This window comes from Drosophila suzukii, chromosome 2R (assembly GCF_043229965.1).
Source record: "Drosophila suzukii chromosome 2R, CBGP_Dsuzu_IsoJpt1.0, whole genome shotgun sequence".
Classification (NCBI taxonomy): domain Eukaryota; kingdom Metazoa; phylum Arthropoda; class Insecta; order Diptera; family Drosophilidae; genus Drosophila; species Drosophila suzukii.
Genome location: NC_092081.1, coordinates 8,383,598 through 8,402,172, shown reverse-complemented (window position 1 = coordinate 8,402,172; position 18,575 = coordinate 8,383,598). Strand labels below are relative to the sequence as shown.

The 18,575-nt window shown below is 43.8% G+C and overlaps 5 protein-coding genes across 7 annotated transcripts; 3 read left to right on the top strand and 2 right to left on the bottom strand.

Annotated features, from left to right (window-relative positions):
* Positions 1-62: 62 nt before the first annotated feature.
* Positions 63-991, top strand: LOC108008815 (dynein regulatory complex protein 8). The gene is made up of 4 exons (XM_017072720.4): positions 63-214; positions 273-510; positions 572-782; positions 836-991. The coding sequence occupies exons 1-4, from the start codon at positions 202-204 to the stop codon at positions 932-934; spliced, it is 561 nt and encodes a 186-aa protein (XP_016928209.3). The 5' UTR covers positions 63-201; the 3' UTR covers positions 935-991.
* Positions 992-1,367: 376 nt separating this feature from the next.
* Xbp1 (X box binding protein 1) lies at positions 1,368-3,534 on the top strand. The gene is given in 3 exon segments (XM_017072102.4): positions 1,368-1,926; positions 1,985-2,306; positions 2,309-3,534. Coding segments are annotated over 3 exon segments (1,524 nt in total). The 5' UTR covers positions 1,368-1,663; the 3' UTR covers positions 3,248-3,534.
* A 626-nt stretch (positions 3,535-4,160) lies between these two features.
* Hmg-2 (High mobility group protein 2) lies at positions 4,161-5,712 on the top strand. Its single transcript, XM_017073843.4, has 2 exons — positions 4,161-4,670; positions 4,733-5,712. The coding sequence occupies exons 1-2, from the start codon at positions 4,267-4,269 to the stop codon at positions 5,454-5,456; spliced, it is 1,128 nt and encodes a 375-aa protein (XP_016929332.3). The 5' UTR covers positions 4,161-4,266; the 3' UTR covers positions 5,457-5,712.
* LOC108009465 (uncharacterized) lies at positions 5,642-6,261 on the bottom strand. The gene is made up of 2 exons (XM_017073844.4): positions 6,077-6,261; positions 5,642-6,017 (listed from the first exon to the last, which is right to left on the bottom strand). The coding sequence occupies exons 1-2, from the start codon at positions 6,159-6,161 to the stop codon at positions 5,743-5,745; spliced, it is 360 nt and encodes a 119-aa protein (XP_016929333.3). The 5' UTR covers positions 6,162-6,261; the 3' UTR covers positions 5,642-5,742.
* A 61-nt stretch (positions 6,262-6,322) lies between these two features.
* Positions 6,323-18,079, bottom strand: LOC108009463 (macoilin-2). Of its 3 annotated transcripts, none has more exons than XM_017073839.4 (11): positions 17,924-18,079; positions 13,237-13,660; positions 11,528-11,672; positions 11,332-11,458; positions 11,138-11,264; positions 10,260-11,071; positions 9,539-9,844; positions 9,119-9,223; positions 8,399-9,057; positions 8,091-8,283; positions 6,323-8,032 (listed from the first exon to the last, which is right to left on the bottom strand). In XM_017073839.4, exons 2-11 carry the CDS (start codon positions 13,314-13,316, stop codon positions 7,392-7,394), a joined length of 3,195 nt encoding a protein of 1,064 aa, XP_016929328.3. In that variant the 5' UTR covers positions 13,317-13,660; positions 17,924-18,079; the 3' UTR covers positions 6,323-7,391. The 3 variants fall into 3 exon arrangements, with proteins under 3 accessions (XP_016929328.3, XP_016929331.3, XP_016929330.3); XM_017073842.4 differs by having other exon boundaries at positions 10,440-11,071; XM_017073841.4 differs by lacking the exon at positions 17,924-18,079 and adding an exon at positions 17,581-17,851.
* Positions 18,080-18,575: the final 496 nt, after the last annotated feature.

Here is an 18,575-nt window from a genome sequence, read left to right as displayed (position 1 = left end):
CACCCGATAACCGATATTTGGCGCCTTCTTTTATTTGATATCGAAATTTTCAAATTCAGTAAAAAACAGTAAGCCCTTAGATTTCTTTCAGTTGTAGTACGTGTAACGCTCGGTAAAAATTAAAAGTAAATTAAAAATTATCAGTGAAAACCATTTGGAAGTACCACCTAAATTAAATAGCTATTAAAACTTATAACCGCCATGGAAGTTGGTGGTAAGAAATGTATAGAATGGACCCTGTTTTCTGGTCTTAAGGAACCCACCTTCCATAGTTACCCTAAACAACGAACTTGAGGCTCAGATTTCGGAGGCATTTTGCATCTTTGACACGCATGGCGATAAGTATATTGATACCCGGAATGTGGGCAACGTCCTCAGGTTTTTGGGCTGCGTGCCCACTGAGAAGGAGGTTGAAGAAGTAGTCAAGGCCACGGAGTCCACGGATTACCCAGGGGAGACTCATATCCTCAAGTTTATAGCCCACGTCTCCCAACTGCTCATGGACCGCCAGTTAGATATAATTATAAGGTCATAAAAAGGAAACTTGTAGTTTATTTTCTATATTCCTCAGAATGGAACCAGCTTCGTCTGAAAAACTTCTGGAGGCCTTTGAGATCCTAGATCCAGAGAACAAAAAGTATCTTACCAAGGAGTACTTTGGGAAACTGATGGCGGAGGAGGGCGAACCCTTTACCCAAGAGGAACTGGATGCTATGTGGCCGGTGGCCATTGATCCTATCACTGGAAATATTCCCTTTACCTTCTACATCAATCAACTCAGGGTGAGGCACACTATTTACAAGTTATACTTTTAATTGTGAATTTAAATCCCCAGCACAAACCAAAAATCTTTGAAATCGCCGAGGTTATCAAAGAGGAATTGGCCCAAGCCGAAAAGGAGAAGGGAAAAAAACCCCAACAAACTATGTTTTAGCTGCGGACCAAAAAATATTTCGTTTATATGTACAAAATCCTGCGTAATGAGAAATGCTTTAAATAAATTTATAATTTAGGAAATAATTTTTTGGCGCGTACTTTTTTGAAATTTTATCTCCCGTTTCCACAGTTCCGCATTTTGAACTAGATGGTCACACCCAAATCCAGTGGTGGAACTATCGGTATTTTTTAACTATTTGAAAATGACAGAACGATAGTGAATTTTTAAATTAAATAAAGTCCTATTTTATGTGTAAAGCTTGGTTTGAAAAGTCTTATTAGATTTAAAGCGATTGGTAAAAATGAATTGAAAGGTCCAATTTTCCGATTTATATTTTTTATATATGATTTATGGTTCTTATTAAACATCGTTGTTATCGATGGGCCATCGGCGCTTTTCCAGCCCTAGACCCACCACCAGAAAAACACGTCATCTTTTCACAGCCATTCGGAAAAGAACACGTCAGCAGAAAGGAAAACCAGTTGGTCACTATTGCAAAGGTGGATAAGAAAATTGCGTGAGACGGAGCCAGAAAACCCCGAGCCGGAGGCGATGAAGAGGTCCAAACCCGCAGAGCGTCCGAGAAGCGCAGTCGAAGCCCATGAGACGACCTAAGATCAACACAAGTTAAAGCACGGAAAGCGATGCAAATCTAAGTGGAAAAGCGCTTTTCACAATTGACCCAGCACACGCAGCAGTTTTTGATTTAGCCCCAATCAGTTAGCCATGGCCCCCACAGCGAATACAGTGCTTATAGCCGTGCCGCGGACATCAATCACATCGAATAATCTGCCCAAACTGCGCCCCGCCCCCTTGACAGCGGCGCTGCTAAAGGCGGCTGCGACCACGCCCTCCGCCTCGCCGACGCCCTCGAGCTCGGGATACGCATCCTCAACCAACATGGAGGACGACAGCCTGGCTGCCTCGCCGCCCAAGGCCAAGAAGCGTCGCCTAGACCATCTGACCTGGGAGGAGAAAGTGCAGAGAAAGTGAGTTCATTGATCCCTTATCAAAGTGTTAGCCTTACTAAGTCCATTCAACCCACAGGAAGCTAAAGAACCGAGTGGCCGCCCAGACATCGCGCGACCGCAAGAAGGCGCGCATGGAGGAGATGGACTACGAAATAAAGGAACTCACTGACAAGACAGAAATACTACAGAATAAATGCGACAGCCTACAGGCCATCAACGAGTCGCTGCTGGCCAAGAACCACAAGCTCGACTCGGAGCTGGAGCTCCTGCGCCAGGAACTCGCCGAACTGAGACAGCAACAGCAGCACAACACCAGAAGCATCAGCCAATCCATCGCCATCGCAGGCGCTGAGGGCTGTGCGTCCACACACCTTGGATCTGCAGCATCCAAAGCTGACCCTCTGCCGCAGGGTATACAACAGGTGGACACACAGTCGTCAGCGCGTCCGCTGGCGGAGCAGCTGAAGAGCAGCAAGAGCCTGGCCTCACTCTGGAAGGTTGTGGCCCTCTGCCTTCTCTACAAGACCTGCTTGGCGACGACGAAGAGTTCGACGTCAAGCGCCTCGAAGAGTTGGCCGAAAGTCTGCTCGCAGATATCACAACAGACCTGGAAACAGGCGCTGGAGCGAGCAGCCCAGCTGCTGCCGAAGATTCAGGCAACGCAGAGCGACTGCTTGGACCAGTGGTGGGGACCGCAGCAGAGCGCCTGGAATCCGACGGGCATAGAGGTGATGGCCTGAAGGAGGAACAGCAACCGGAGGAGCCCCAGCAAACGGTCAGCATAAATGTGCAGATGTTGGAGATGAATGGAAACCCACAGCAGGCGACAGGTGCGCCAGCCTCAACGATAGCCACAATCAAAGCGACAGCGGCCGCCCCTCAACTACAAGCCACTCCGGACACAGTGTACGGCACCTACGATGCCAAGACGAATTCGATCACCATCGTGATGGACGGCGATGCGGTGCCGGTGAATGAGGCCGTTGAGGAGATCTACTGTGATGGCGTCACCGCTGGCGACGACGCGACGGACGTGATCATGAAGTGTCCGCCGCCAGCGACGTCTCCGTCACAGGTCTACCTCAACGTGTTGAACGCCACCGACGATTCGGACGACGAGAGCAGCTTCGATCCCATCGAGCGGTTCCTCCGTCCGCGCGTCAAGGCGATCTCCCCGCTGGCCAAATCACCCGCATTGTCCCTCCACTCGGCCACCTCGGATCATGGCTACGAGTCCATACTGGGCTCACCCATGTCCTCGGCCTTGACGTTGCCCACGGACGAGGAGGATTTCTCGTGGGAGAGTAACTTCGACGAGCTGTTCCCCAGTTTGATTTAAGTTTTCCCAGCCGAAAACTTAGTTCTGTCTCTCTTGTATTGTTAAGTTTGGCCGGCCGCCGTTTGTTTAAGTGTCTTAGTTGATAGGCTGTAAATACAATCTTAATCGAAGGCTTTATATATGATATTGTAATTGAGGCGCTAAGTTTAGCTGTAGGTTTCCATTTATGTTTAACAATCTCTAACCACATAGGCTTACGTTTACTTGTATTGTGCTCAAAGAATTTGCGAAAACATTCGAGAAAAAAAAAATAATATATTCAAAATATAAACCAAACCAAACCACAACTACTATTTGTTTTTGTTTACTCCGTTCATTCTAGAAAAAATCTTTACTTTGTACAATGCGTTTGAAAAAATTGTTAATCACGCCATTTTTCTACATCACGCCATATTTTCTGACGCCATTTCCTCGTAGATGGTGGGTCTTTAAATGTAATACAATGAGTCATTTCCCTCTAATTACGCACTATATTTTGAGACTGCGCATTGTTGCATTTGTATGACTAAAAATAAAATATAAAAATGAAATTAAAACAACACATGTTCTCCGAAGTAAGAAATTGCTCTTTTTAAGTTCAGTATTGGGTATGCTAACATATATTTACTTACTACAACATTTAAAAAATCAAAGAACTTAGTTAGAAAGAAAGGAACTATTACTGAATTGCTAACAAAATGATACCTATAATATGGTAAAACAAAAACAGTAATTAAAAAACTATTTTCGACCTTTCTTAAATGAAATTTGTATTACATATTTTTAAACCAATTAACCTCTTTTTTTTATTATTTGCTAGAACAATAATGTTAACTCATTAAAATAACTATATTTTCAAACAAAAGCAAGTACAAATATCGAGCCACCCTAATGAGATTAGAATTCGAGTTCACTTATGAACTAGTTCCGAAAAAGTTGTTTATAGAATTGAACCAGATTTCGGAGCGGTGGTCTACCTGCATAGTTTGCAACAAATCAAAACAATCTTTTAAGCAAATAGAGACTAGGAAGAACAAACTATGACGGAGCCAGCCGAAGAGACCCCCGATGCGGTTATGGAATCCCCCGTGTCACTGCCAGTCGCCTCTCAGTCCCTGGACTCCGCCGCCATAGAAGAGTTCGACGAGGACAAACCGCTGAAAGCAAAGAAGAAAACTAAGAACCCAAAGGGTCGCCACTCGGAATCCGACCTGGGCTCCGAGCTTAAGAAGCTTGCTCAGCGGCGGATCAACGTTGCTGGAGCTCCGAAAATGCCACTCAACGGCTACGTTCGCTTCATGAACGATCGGCGCGAGCAACTGCGTCGGGAGCAGCCGCAGCGCACTGCCCTGGAGCACACAAGGATCATCGGCGAGGAGTGGCACCAGCTGCCCGAGGAGCGCAAGGTGCCCTACATGGAGGCAGCCGCCAAGGATAAGGCCATGTAAGAGCCTACTCATAGTCACAACTTTCAGAAATTTAACTCATTTGTCTGAATTTCCCTAGATATCAGGAGCAGCTCCAACTGTTTCTCAAGGAACACCCCGAAATTGTGGCCAGAGAACTGGCCAAGGCCAAGAAGGCCACCAAGCTGGAGAGTTCGCCCAAAGAGAAGACTCCGAAGGGTGAGTCCACCATGGGAAAAGCGAAAAAGACCAAGGCAAAGCCGTTAAAGCGGCAGAGCGAGGATCCGGATGACGTGCCCCTGGCCAAGGTGAAACGTACCCAGTCACCGCCGCCTCCAACACCTCAAGCGCCTCCGGCTCCTGTTCAGCCCGCTCCCAGCAGCGTGGCACCAGCGCCACGACCTCTGCAGCCCGGTGAGATTCCCATCTACACCAACGAGTTCATCGAACACAATCGCAGCACGGAGAACGAGCTGAGGACACTGCGCAAGGCCAAGACCGATCTGGAGCAGCAGAATGCGGTACTGGAACAGCATGTGGACAACACAAAGGCAGGTTATGCCAAGGTAATGGGCGAGGTGAACGAGCTTATGGAGGAAAATCGACGCCTTGAGACCTACGTGCGGGGCTTGCGCCAGAAACTGGTGGCAGCTCTCGGTGGAGTCTCTCTGCCTCCTCTGGAGCCCAGTGGTCCTAGTGTGGGCAACATTGACAAGTATATCCGACACTTGGCCGGACTTGCTAATCAGCCGAACAACGTCACATTAATCAAGACACGAGAAGCTCTGCGCAAGGTGGACACCGGTTGCCTGCTGAAGCCCTAAAATAATCCCCTTTAAGGATTAGACAGTATTTATAGACACTCTAGCTTAAAGATAACCCGTATTTGTAATATAACTTAAGATAATAAACCCAAGGAAATCATATATTTGCACGTTATGTTAAACTTTTTTGGTCAGTTACGCATTCGGAAACCCATAATCCATGGTAAAATAAATTATAATATATCTAAGAGCGCTCATATCTGTACATGTATTTGCTAATCAGTGTTTCTGAAGATTATAAACCCAAGGAAATGAAGTGTGTGTTCGTTTTGCTTCATCCTTTTGGTTAGTCATCAGTGGGTGCATCGTTGTCAAGGTTGGAGAGGTTCCCGAAGCTGCGATAAGCGGGAAGGCGAGGAGTACGGGGCATGTTACGGATCCCAGCCTTCAGCCCGCCATCGCTATCAAACGAGTTCTCCAACCGAGGGCTCTTGCCGCGACGGTACCAGCAGTTGCGCAGAATATAGTAGACCCCCATCAGCATAGGAATCAACATTAAGGGGTGGCAAGCTACGCCCAGCACAAATAGAAACGTGGACATCATCAGGTTGATCGCTGCCTCTGTAGGTTTGGATCGTTCAGATGAAGAGGATCAACATGGCCGAGAGCCTTTCACTTACGTTCAATACTCCAAACGGTGGCCACTGTTGTGTATATTGCATTTGATATGGTTTCCAGCATACCATACACTAAGTTTAGCAACATTTTGAAAATTGATTTTCTTGAATATCCGAGATGTATTGCTTTGTGGAATGGAACTGGACAATGAAATCGGTTGGATGAAACCGAATCTTACGACTAAGCCTTAGGTTGCTGTGATACACTAAATCAAATGAAACCAAAAAGTATAAGTAATCAAAATCATATGTACTTGCTTCTCGCAGCGAAAGGTTATTTTATTATTAAACAAAATAGTCGACTTTTCACTTCTCGTAAATAAACCAAAGCGTGTTTCTTAGTTCTTTTCGATTTTTTGTTTCTTAGGAACAGCAGAACTTAACAGAAATAAATTAAAACTTAAAAGAAAATCGTTTTCCGTTTGATGTTTGTTTGTTTCAAAAATTATAAGTTCTAAGTAATAGCATACATTTAAGGTTTTATAACAAAAATAATTTAATGAGATAATAAATCAAGGGCGCAGACTTCAAAAATATTCCATTGAATCAGGGGGCTTGGGTCATGCAGGGCAGTCGCCACCGCCCCAAGATCAAGGCCATCACTATGGTTGGTCCAACTCTCTCACAGCGTTTGGTAAAAAATGAAAAACATTGTACAAAGAATATTGGATAGTTCCTTGGCTTTCTTCTTCATCAATTAAAAATACGAATTGCCATTTTCATTTTGTTATTATTTTTAGAAATTTGTGTTGTTCTTATTGTTTTCAAATGTGTTTCGAGTAATCGAATCATCTGGTTAAAGTAATCATTTACTTTTCGTGTTAGAGGGGGAGATACTGAATGTGTTGTGTGTTTTGTGTGGTGGCGGGGCAGCCGATTCAAAACAGTGGGTTGAAATGAGCCGAGAATTTTCAATCGGAGTGAGTCATTAAGGCCTTTAAGAAAGAATTTCAATTGGAATGCCAAATTCTATGGGGAATCTGGTTGGGTTGGAGATTTTGAAACGATTTTGAAAATGTTCAGCAATTTTGAGCTGCATTCATCAGTGCTGCCTGCGCTTCTGTTGCGGTGTTTAGATTTTAAAGGAAACTGCTTATTCATATTACGGACATTCAGATATTGTATGCAAACTTTATGGAACCGGCTCCGGTTTTCGGGCTGCTCATCGTTTGCTGTGGCGACGGTTGTTTGCGTTTGTTTTCCCTAATTCATATAAAGTATAATAATCTCAAACTTGTCGTCGCATATGCAGGTGCGAGGACGACGACGACGATGACGACGTCAAGGACTGCTGTTGCTGCTGCTGCTGCTGTTGGCGTCAGGCATCCGACCCGTTGGGGTTCATGCCCACCGGCGACACCACCATCATGTTGCCCGTCTTGGGCGTGTACACGCTAGCATTGGGATCCAGCGTTGAGCCGCCATTTCCGTTGGCCGCAGCAGCGTTGGCAGCGGCAACAGCATTGGCAGCGGCAACCTGAAAGGCAGCAGACACGCTGACCGGCACCATTTGCTGCTGGGAGCCAGGACCACCGCCACCCTGCTGCTGATGCTGCTGGTGTTGCTGCTGATGCTGTTGATGCTGCTGGTGTTGCTGCTGTTGATGCTGTTGATGCTGCTGATGTTGCTGGTGCTGTTGGTGTTGCTGCTGGTGTTGCTGCTGCTGGTGTTGCTGGTGCTGCTGATGTTGCTGATGCTGCTGATGCTGTTGGTGCTGTTGCTGCTGCTGCTGGTGCTGCTGATGCTGCTGGTACTCCTGCGCAGCGCTCAAACTGAGCATGGGCGAGGACGGTCCGGGACCCGACTGTTGCAGCGGCGGCGTGTCGTTCATGCGCAGAATGCTGCTCGCCGGTCCATGTGGGCCTGTGTTCATGCACAAATTGTCTGGCATCACGGCCAGAAGTTGGGCAATCTTTGCCTTGAGATCAATGACCTCATCCTCCTTGGAGCGACGATGGTCTAAAAGGAGAGAATAATGAAATGAATGAGGTCTCAACCCAACGAATTCAATACTCACTGTCAGATATTTCAATCTGGCGCTTGGCAGCGCCTAGAGCCGAGAACAAGTCCAGCTTGACTCTCGTCTCCGCGGATAGATTCTTCTCCAGCGTTGCGTTCTTTTCTTGGACGACAGCGAGGGCGTTCAATAGCATCTCTGGGTCAGGCTGTGAAGATTCGCGATTCCGTAGTTTTGCCTCCAGCATGCGGTACTAAAGATATGAAATACATTTCTTGAGCTTAGCGAACTTTTATATAAAGCTATGTAATATTATTTAACTAACTCCTTAATAATTTGCCAAACAAACTAATAGTCTGACTGCTTACCTCTTGTTCCACTTTTCGTCCGTGCTCGACGGCTAGTTGCTTGGCCTCCTCCGTCTGCTTAAGGTCGCCCCGCAGTCGTTTCTGCTCCTCATCCATTTGCTGGCGCCGCTGCTTGCACTGGGAGCTGCACTCTGGACGAGACGCCTTGTCCTCGGCCACCTTGCGAGCCTTCTTTTCGTTGGCCAGCTGAGAGTCCAGGGATTGTTTCTGGCGGCGCTCCTCGTTGAGTCGCCTCTCCACCGTCTGCAGATTGAGCATATCGGCATGTCGAGCGTTGTTCAGCTCCTGGATTCGCTTCTCCAGCTCGTCGCACTCCTTCTGCTTCGCCTGCAGCGTTGACTTGCTGGTGAGATTGGCGTCTAGTTTTTGGCGCAGTTCGTTTTCGATTTGCTTCATATGGCTGATTTCAGTGCGATATTTCTTCACATCGGCCTCCAGTTTGAGACAGGTTTCGCAGATCTTGGAGACCACCTTGCTGGCCAAGTTGGCGATGGCATTGCTCGAGGTGGAGCTCGCCGACGATGATACTGAGCTGGCGTCGTTATTGTTATTGTTGGCCGTGTTCTCCTTGTCCTTCTCCTTTTGTTGCTGAGCCAGCTGCTGCTGATGGCTGTGATTGTCCTTTGCTGCATTATCCTTCTTGCCGCGATTGCGTCGACCTGCAAATGGAGATAAGGATTAGTCATAATGCACTTTATAACCCGTCGGTTCCTTTCTTACCCTTGGGTGCCTTTTCAGCAGGTGGTGCTGGCTCCACACTGGCCGCTTCCTCGACCTCAACGTGATTGGCAGTTCCGTTGGGAACAGCGTTGCCCGCCTTTTTGTCTGAAAATGGAAAACGTAGAAGGTCTTTATTAAATGGATATCAAAACAATTAACCCTATGCTATTTTTATAGCTATAACCGAAATATTTATTGAAAACTGCAGAAGCAGAGTGACTTTATTTATGCTTTAAACAATCAGAGATGTATTTCACCGAGCTACCAAAGATAAGGGAAATGGTGAAGCATTAAGAGTTCCTCTCAAGGGAAACACTTTCTAATTGAACACTTAGTTACGTTAATAAATAGAATCGATAAGATTAATAGCTATCTGGTTGCGCTTTTAAAGGCAATCAAATCTAGGTGCTAGCCACTCACCGTGCTTCTCCTTTCCTCCCTGCTGCTGCTGCTGTTGTTGTTGTGGATAGTTGGTGCTACTATCCCAGTCTGACTTCTCCTTATCCTTATCCTTATCCTTACTATTACTTGATGTGGCTGTTACTGTTGTGGTTGCTGTGGCAGCGCCACTATCGACTTGGTGATAGTTGTTGCTGCTATTTTTACCCCCGTGTCGCGCTCCATTGTTGTGCTCACTATCAGCAGCGTCACCCTTGTTGCGATGCTTATCCTTGTCCATGCTGCGACGATGGTTCCTTGAACCACCAGCGTGACCATTGGAGGTTGCTGAAAGGGGATATATTAATAGATCGTTAAGTGCATGTTTATATTTATATTTATACACGTTGATGTACAACATAATTGTGTGTTTATTGATTCGTGAGGGAATGGGGTCGGTCTGGGGACGGACGTTATTAGTTGTTCGCGCCCTCCTGCTGACAATCGAAATTAGATTTGCATTGCAGCAGGAACATAATGATATGAAGGTAAGGGCTGACAACTCTGCCGACTGTGGTTGCTGTGGGTTAGATATCGCGCGAGGAAGCCTCGCTGGCGGTTACTATATAGATATATATATATTGATGGATTCGTGGGTTACATGCGCATACAGAAACATACAAATGTGTCTGGTACAAATAAATGGGTTCGTTCTTTGTTGCTGTTGTGAGGGGCAGCAGAAAGCAGCAGAATGCATTATTACCACCACAACAACCGTCAGCATCGGCACCGTCGGAAGTCGAGGAGGAAGAACGGGCAGAAGAAGTAGCCGGGGATTCGCCGGCCCCCAACTGATGTGGCTGCTGCTGCTGCTGCTGCGTCGTCAAGCTTGCAGCCAAAGCAGAGAGAGCTGAGACGGGAGTGGAAGAAGTGGTTGCTGCACCTGTTGTAGCCGTGGATCCAGCAGACGCCGACGACTGCTTGCCTGCCGCCGCCGTCGCCGACGACGACGAGGATGAGCCAGAGGATGTGGACGCCGCCGCTGCAGTAGCCGCAGATCCCGTTGCCGATGACGCTGCAGAGTACGAGGATGCGGCCGCGTTTGTACCGTCGCTCGTACTGTTGTCCTTGCCGCCGCCTCCGCCGCCGCTGCTACTGTTGCTGTTGTGGCTGCTGCCGCTGTTGCCACTATTGTTGTTATGATGGTGGTGATGGTGATGATTGCTATTGCTCGAGCTGTTGCTGCTGCTGGCGCCGGCGCCGCCGCTGTGATGATGCTCATGATGGTTTTGTGCTTGCGTGGCAGTGGCCAAAATGCCATTTGCCGCGTTTGCTCCGGATGATGCGACCAGAGCCGGCGTGGTGGCCGATCCGTTGGCCACCACCACGGTGCTGGATGTGGCTGTCGCCCCCGCAGCCGCCTCCTCGGCTGCCTCCTCAGCGGGCAGAGCCTGCTGCAGGAGCTGCATGTAGAACTCATTGTCCTTGGCCACTTCGCGCTGCTTCCGCTGGCGCATTCGGTAGCCCACGTAGCTTTTGAAGCCAAATCCGAGCGTGACAACCGGATAGCCAATGCTAAAAGCAGAGGAGGAGATGATTACAAGAAGGTTCTTCTACAGCCCTACGCATTAGTTATCTCACCAATGCGCTGCGAACGGCCGGCAGAGATCTAGATGCGGCATATGGCGACTGTCCTTCCATCGTATGCCCACCTCTAGGTAGACAAATAACATCCAGAGTATTATGGTCGGCAAACAGATCCCCTTATCTGCAAGTAAATGGGTAAGCAAGTAAGGAGATGTTCGGAGAACCGACACTGGCGGGGAATGACTCACCTGTGTGCCAGACGTACTGCACCCAAACGTATGTGCTGGCCGCGAAGAGCAGCCAGTGAACGGGTATGAAGAATAAACAGACCAGATCTGACGTTATCGCTATGCACACGAACAGTACGGAGAATGCCTGCAAATGGAATTGGCCCCTATAGAGTTTCACTCAGTCCGGCGATGAAGCCATCTCCATTCCACTTACCAGTCCCTTATACTTGAAGGAATCGTGCACGGAGCGAAGGAGCAGCCAGAATGGCCACAAGTACTCGAAGCGGAACATGAACATGAAGTCGGCAACCATTACGATGGCCCAAAGGATCAGAAACTTCATGTACAAAACTGTTGTGCTGCAATGGATAGGGAGAAAAAGGGTTAGAAAGTGTGGATTGATAGATTTGATTTGTCATGAATATTATTCGGTTTCTCATTATGCTACATAGGTACTCTACAACCTTGAAAATGTTTAATCATCCCCTTAATCTTTACTTCTTATTTAGAATTCTGGTAACTCAAATATAAGCATATGGTATACATAATGCTTGAAAGGCATAAAGTAAGCTGGGTGGTAAGATTTTTTCATAAACAAAATTTCCCTGGCTTTATAAGGTCGACGAGCCAATCAAATTGGCAACTAATTAAAGTCAAGACTGCCAGTATCGAAGCAATATAAATTAGATTAACGTTATTTTTCGCGATAACTTCGTAATACTGCAAATCTGTATTACAATATTTTAAGTTTCTTAAGTTGTTTCTTAATTGTCTACGACAACAATCAAATTATTTAAAAACCCAACATGATTCGTCTTAAATTGTCATCCGTATGCTTTTTAATCAAGTGTTGTGTCCCATTAAGCAATCAAAACTTGAACATATAGGGGTCAGCTTTGACAACATGTTTTCAGACCTCAGATAGGAATCAGCATCCATCAATCAGGCAGTAAAAAATGTTTAATGAGATGAGCACAGTCAAAGATTTAGAAATCCGACGAAACAAAACAGAAGCGCTAAGAGGCGGGTAAAATGCCAAAAACGAGTAGCGTCCAAATAGATTCAGGCATAACATCATAAAACAACAGCACTAAGGCGCAATCAAAAAGTAAACAAACGTATAAATAATAAAAAGCGTGAGCAGAGGAGCACCAGTTCCTCCTCATGAGCAGCACACTCTCGGAATTTCGGTGGTTGTTCTCTTGCGACTCGAGAAATGTGATAATCAAATCATCAAGTTGACTTGGGGGGCAGTTCGCATGCCAACAAATCGAAAAGTATCTTTATTACCTCAATTAAGAAGTTGCCTTATCGTAAGATACACAATAATTTAATTGATGGGCTGTGACCAAATTCAATTGGTCTTGGAATTAATAAAGATTTTCGAGAGCTATTGGTAGTACGAAAAGATTTAAAGTTTTATTTCATTGGAAATAAACAATCCCAATAGTTTGGTATATGTGAAATCGAACAATTTATTTTAACACATTTCAGTACTATGGATATAATCATAATCTGAGCAACTTTTTGTGATTGTATTGTTCTTTCATACTTTGAAAAAGAAGAGAATCGAGTTCTACTAAGTATTACTCATTAAAAGTCTTCTGTTTATCAAACTAATTAAAACAAATTGAGATATAAAGTTTGCAGATAAGAAAAACTTAAGAGCACATAGTTCATTTTAAATGCTATCGCAAAATACTTAAATGACGGTAAAAATAAACATTTTAATAACATTGTTGCTTTGGAAATGACTACATTATATTCTTTTTGGAATATGGCTTCTTACAGTATGCAAAGTTTCCAAGCTGTTGCACCCTTACAAAACCCTTTAAGAGTAGATACAGTTTGGGAAAGAACTATCATGTTTTAAGTCGAATCTTAATGGATTTTTATATTGTTATTAGGCAATTATTGACTCACCTGCCGTACATTCCCTCTGTGATTTTGTTGCGCTTAATCGGCCGCCGAAGTTTGCCGCAATCCGCGTTGCGTCGCTTCATCTTGGATGCGCGGCGTGTGTCCTCCGCTCGAAATGCTCGATCTCTCCCTGCTTCCCCTAGATTAGTTGGCTCCTCTCCCTGGCTTCCTGGCTATATGTATATATCCTATGTCCTATATCAACCTATCGACTGCTGCGAACGGATTGAGTCCTCGCTCCAATACACTTCACTCTTCACTTGATAATCAGATGCTGCTGGGGCTCCTGGTATTTCCGGAGGCGATGTCGGCGTGGTTTTGCTTGCTGGTGACTCTGCTGCCGGCGCGACGGCATCTCATTTACATCTGATGCGTTTGGAAAATGTTTTTCGCCTCCTGCTGAGCCGGCTTTTCTTGGCTTTTCACACTGCAAACAGATGACACAAGAAAAAGAAAAAAAGCAGGGGATGAGTATGAGAGATGCGAAACAACGAGAGCAAAGACCAGAGAAAACGTGAGAATATGTGCGACCGATACGATCTGATACGATCCGATCCTCTTGGCATTGAATTCTCTGCCGAAATTAAACAAATGTCACTACTCCTATTTAAAATCATCAAGCATCTTATATCGTATAATAAGTAAAAGCAAATATGTTATTTTTAGGCCTGCTATTCTGTTGAATGCACTTTCGCTTTGTTACAAGTGCGGGCGTTTGAAATTCAGAGAGGCGGTTTAGCACTTGAAAGATATCCAAATTTCAACGCCCCAACTATTGCCAAAACAATTGAAAACAATGGCTAAGAAGCCAAACAAATTGACTCATTGGGTTGTTAAGTAATCAATTTCGAAAATATTATGAGTAATTGTCATTTGTCAAATTGTACAAACTGTCACACTCGAGAGAAGGAGAACCATTTCTATTTTGACTGATTTAATGGAAGATAGGTTTTTCAATTTCAAGTGGTTTAAAATTATGTTAATTTTAAAAATTTGGTGAAATATATGTGTTTTTAAATGCTGGTACTCTTAGTAAAGAACTTTTATATTTATGTTATTGAATGGAATATCACCTTCCGATGCAATATTATTTCAGATAAGATTTAGATTTTTCTGATAAAATTCCATGGCAATGCTAAATAAACCCAGATATGCAATCGAAACCGTATATCTATAGAAGTAGTCTCCCAATACTAAAATTGCTTATACATGAAGATATGCATGAGCTTCTGGGAGATTGAAAAAGCGTTAAAAGCACACCTGTGGGCCAGAGAAAATAAGATTATATGGAGGTGTGTGTACTCAGATACGTGCCAATAAGGCGTTCTACGAATTGCTGGAGATTGATGGAATTCGGTTATTTCGGATGACATTAAAGACTCTGCAGTACTTTAATTTAGGGAAATATTCAAGGGATGAAATGTACTCCAAAGAAAACTTGTATTTTCGAAATGCAAACTTAGTGTTGGAAATTACATGTTTATTTTCTTATTTTCATCAGCAAGTGATATAGGGATTACTTATTGAAATCTTAGTTCCAAGAAATGGATCTTTTTTTTTATTTTTTTCCAATCAAACAGGACACATTGTCGCTTAATTACCAGCTTTTGTGTAACTTTAAAACATCACTATTTCAAAAGAAATAACTTTTTCGGTGGTAAAACGATTTCACAGGCCTAGCCGATGGAAAAGCACTAAAATAAATGGGGAAAGGACTTGAAAAATACAAGTGCAGACGGAGAACACGCACACTCACTGGCGAACACAAACAAATCAATGCAACGACGGGTATTTTGAGTGTGGGAGTTGAGTTTTGGTGTACGTACGGCAATCCGGGAAGGGTAATGCGATGTGCCCACTGCTTTTCAACATGTGGATGTGGATGCTGCCCGGTAAATTCGGTGGAACATGAAATACACTCTCTGTTGCGCCAATACAAGGTTTGATGGATATGGATATAGCTACGGCTATGGCTACAGAGCTCTATGGCTTGGATATGGGATATGGATATGGAACGGACGTGCCAATGCGACTGCGCCAACTCAATCGGAAGCGGAACTATGCAGATTTCAAGGAAGCAGAGCAGAATCACTGGCCTGGCTCTGGCTGGCATCCTTGTGTGTATGTATACGGGTGAAAAGGTTTATAAATAGCATCCAAAAGTGGAGCGCATCCATCGCATGGCCACATGGCAGCAAAAGCAACAGAAACCGAGATGGAGCAAGAGGAAGAGGAAGCTCCCATTGCCGATGACGTCTGGTGCTGTTGCTCGAATGTCCTGTTTCTGTTCCTGTTCCCGTTCCTATTTCGGTTTCTCGTCCTGTGACGGACCACAAATGGACACCTGAATGCTCAATGGGCTTCCCTTTCTCACCACTGTTTTCCGGGTTGTGTTCGTATCCGCCATTTTGGAATCCCCGTCTGCATCGGCAGTCGAATATACATAATTGCCCAAAGGGTTGTCTCAGATTGGGCCTAATTTCATCGTGCCTATTTGACACTATACAATTTCTAAAATTATCTCTGATAAAGTGCTTGCCATAATACAATAGGTTGTTTAAGTCTCTTTATTATTGTATTTATGGTTTACCTTACCTACAAAAATCAAAAGGGTTAGATTCTTTTAAAGAGCTTTATTTAATATCCCAAGGTTTGCAAAAATCTAGAACCCATTAGTCGCAATAAAATTAGTTAACCTAACTTTACCCTAACTAGTAAAAAATTAAAAAGTTTAATGATTTAACAAAGTACACTTGAAATGTAGTAATGAAGTCATCAATAAATTTCTACCAACAATTTCTTTAATTCTTTGTTGTATGTGTTGCTACTATACTATATAGTATGAAAATTCCCGATTCTTCAGTTTGGTTGAAGTCAGCGTCTGGCCTTACATAAACAAGAGCTTCTGTGACTAACCTTTTTAAAAATGAAAAAAGCTACATTTGACTGTTGATAAATGTTTATTAAGAAGTAGCGCCTGAGGCTCCTTACAAAAAAAGTGGAATCATCTTTATTACCGCTTGCGCGAAACTAAGACAGATAACTAAAATTTTTCAGTTATAACTATCATTTTTTAACATGATTAGGATAAATGTAAAAATTGTGTGGTTCTTTTAAAATATACTACATACTATACAATTTTAAACCAAAAACAAACAGACTTTATCGCGGATGACACAGAAATCTTTTCCGAAGAACTTCAAGTGTAATTTCGTCTAATGAGATTGTTGTGTCACCCCTTAGAGTTGTGTATGTTTCTCAAAAACAATGTTTCTTTTCCAAAATAATATCTAAAACAATGTTTATGGATCCCAAAATCTTCGTACTTAGAGGACCCTTGGAAGATAAGAACCCAGTCCACAGCAAGATAAGAAAAATGCTCGTTCCTACAGTTACCATATAATTAGGTTCTTTACTTGAGATGATCTGATGAAATGATCGAGATTGTAACATTAAAATGACCCACAGTTTTCAACGGCTCATAAAGTGCACTGATTTCGCTCTCGCCTGTTTTGTTTCTCTCCCCATCGCTCTTTCTGGCTCTCCCTCTCTCTTTTGTTTCACACTTTCCCAATTGCATTTCGTTGGCCAAAACGAGATCGCACTGACACACTCCCACGCACAGTGCACACACACACACATATAGCGCTCATCGCATTTAGAAAAGCCACAAAAACAAAAACGAAAAGCGAATCAAGAAAAACAACAACGTCAGGGCGACAAGATTCGACGCGCAACAAAAGGCTAAAGAACTTTGATAAAATGCGGTAATTCGGTTTCTTTTCTGCTTTTTGCATAACTTGGGCGAATTTGGCGATAGCAGCGGCTCCAATAATGTTGGGCCTTGGTTTTTTTATGGTTGGGTTGGGGGTCTTATCAGGTGTAAGTAGCAACTAGATAATAAATAAAGCAAATAAATAGCGAAATCCATTCATGCCGGTTGGCTTGATCACCTTCGTTTTTTTTCTTCCGAAAATAGCTAGAATAAAACAAAACATCTGTGTGCGTGTGTGTGTGTGGGTATGCATGTTTGTGCAGGCAGAGAGCAGCAAAAACAAAAACAACAAAAGTGACGGAAGGGAAAGGGGGAAAATGCGAAAAGTGGCTTTTCGATGAGCTTTTTAAACAGCATCCACATTTTAGCCCAGGAAGCATCCTTTTTGGCTCTCTCTCTCTTTCCTCTGCTTCTTCGCCAGGAAGCATCCTTTTTGCTCTCTCTCGCTTCTCTGCCAGCGCCGACTGCGGTTACGTATGCACGAGTGTGTGTGTGGTTTGTTGGCGGCTGGCACACGTACAGGGACACCTATGTATACACCTATATGTTTCTTTTTTTTTCACACTGCTCACCTACACGAACACTACGATATACACAGCCAAAAAGCACTGCAAAATTGCACACGTTTTGTTCAGTATTTTGGGCTCGCTTTTGGCATTTTCATTCGCACACCGTGCGCTTCTGATTATTTCACTCGTTTTTTCACTGGGTTTGCTGCTCAACTTATTTACTTTCGAGCAGATTTCTGATACAATTTGCACATTTCTAACAAATGCGCTGTGTCCGTGAGCATGTGTATGTGTCTCGGCCTGCGTGCCTGCTATGTGGCTGTGTGTGTGTGTGGTACGGATGGATTCTTTAGCACCCGAAAATTTTTCTCTTTTTTTCCACTTTGACAACTCCTGGGATGCTTACACTCAATTAACACTGCATTTTCTATTCGCGTAACCGTAACCCGTTCCGTTGTGCACAAATATTCCGGTGATCGATTAACTCGCGTTTTGTATATTTTAACTCGAAGTTGGAGATGGGTCGATGTTTGTGAGAGACCACCGATACCGATGCTGACCGTAATTTGGTTATATCGATGTTTTCCCTGAAACTATCAAATAGCAAATTGTGACTTTTATCGAGTACATTTTTTTTTAAATTTATTAAAGCAACTTGATTACTTTAACAGATCCTTTGGTATCCTATTTTTTAATAACTTGTGTAGTCTTGAATATCTTCCCTGGGAATCAAAAGGCAATATTTGTAGATTTTCTCGCAATATTATTTACATAATGGTGGATAGCCCTTGTAGAAAATGTGCATGTTAGCCAATGTTTCCGTGTAAAATGTGTAAGAAATGTAAAATTAGATTATAAAATTAGAAATATATTTCAAACAAAAAAGGACAAAACTAAGTGAGAAACAACACACAACCTCAAGGAATTAATTATTTTGTAACTAACTATAGAATGAAGAATATTGAACTTTTGAAATCATGTCGCTGAGATGGCAACATGAAAAAATCCTTTGATTCAAAGAGATCTTAAAAAAACACTTTAAACTTAATATTATTTAA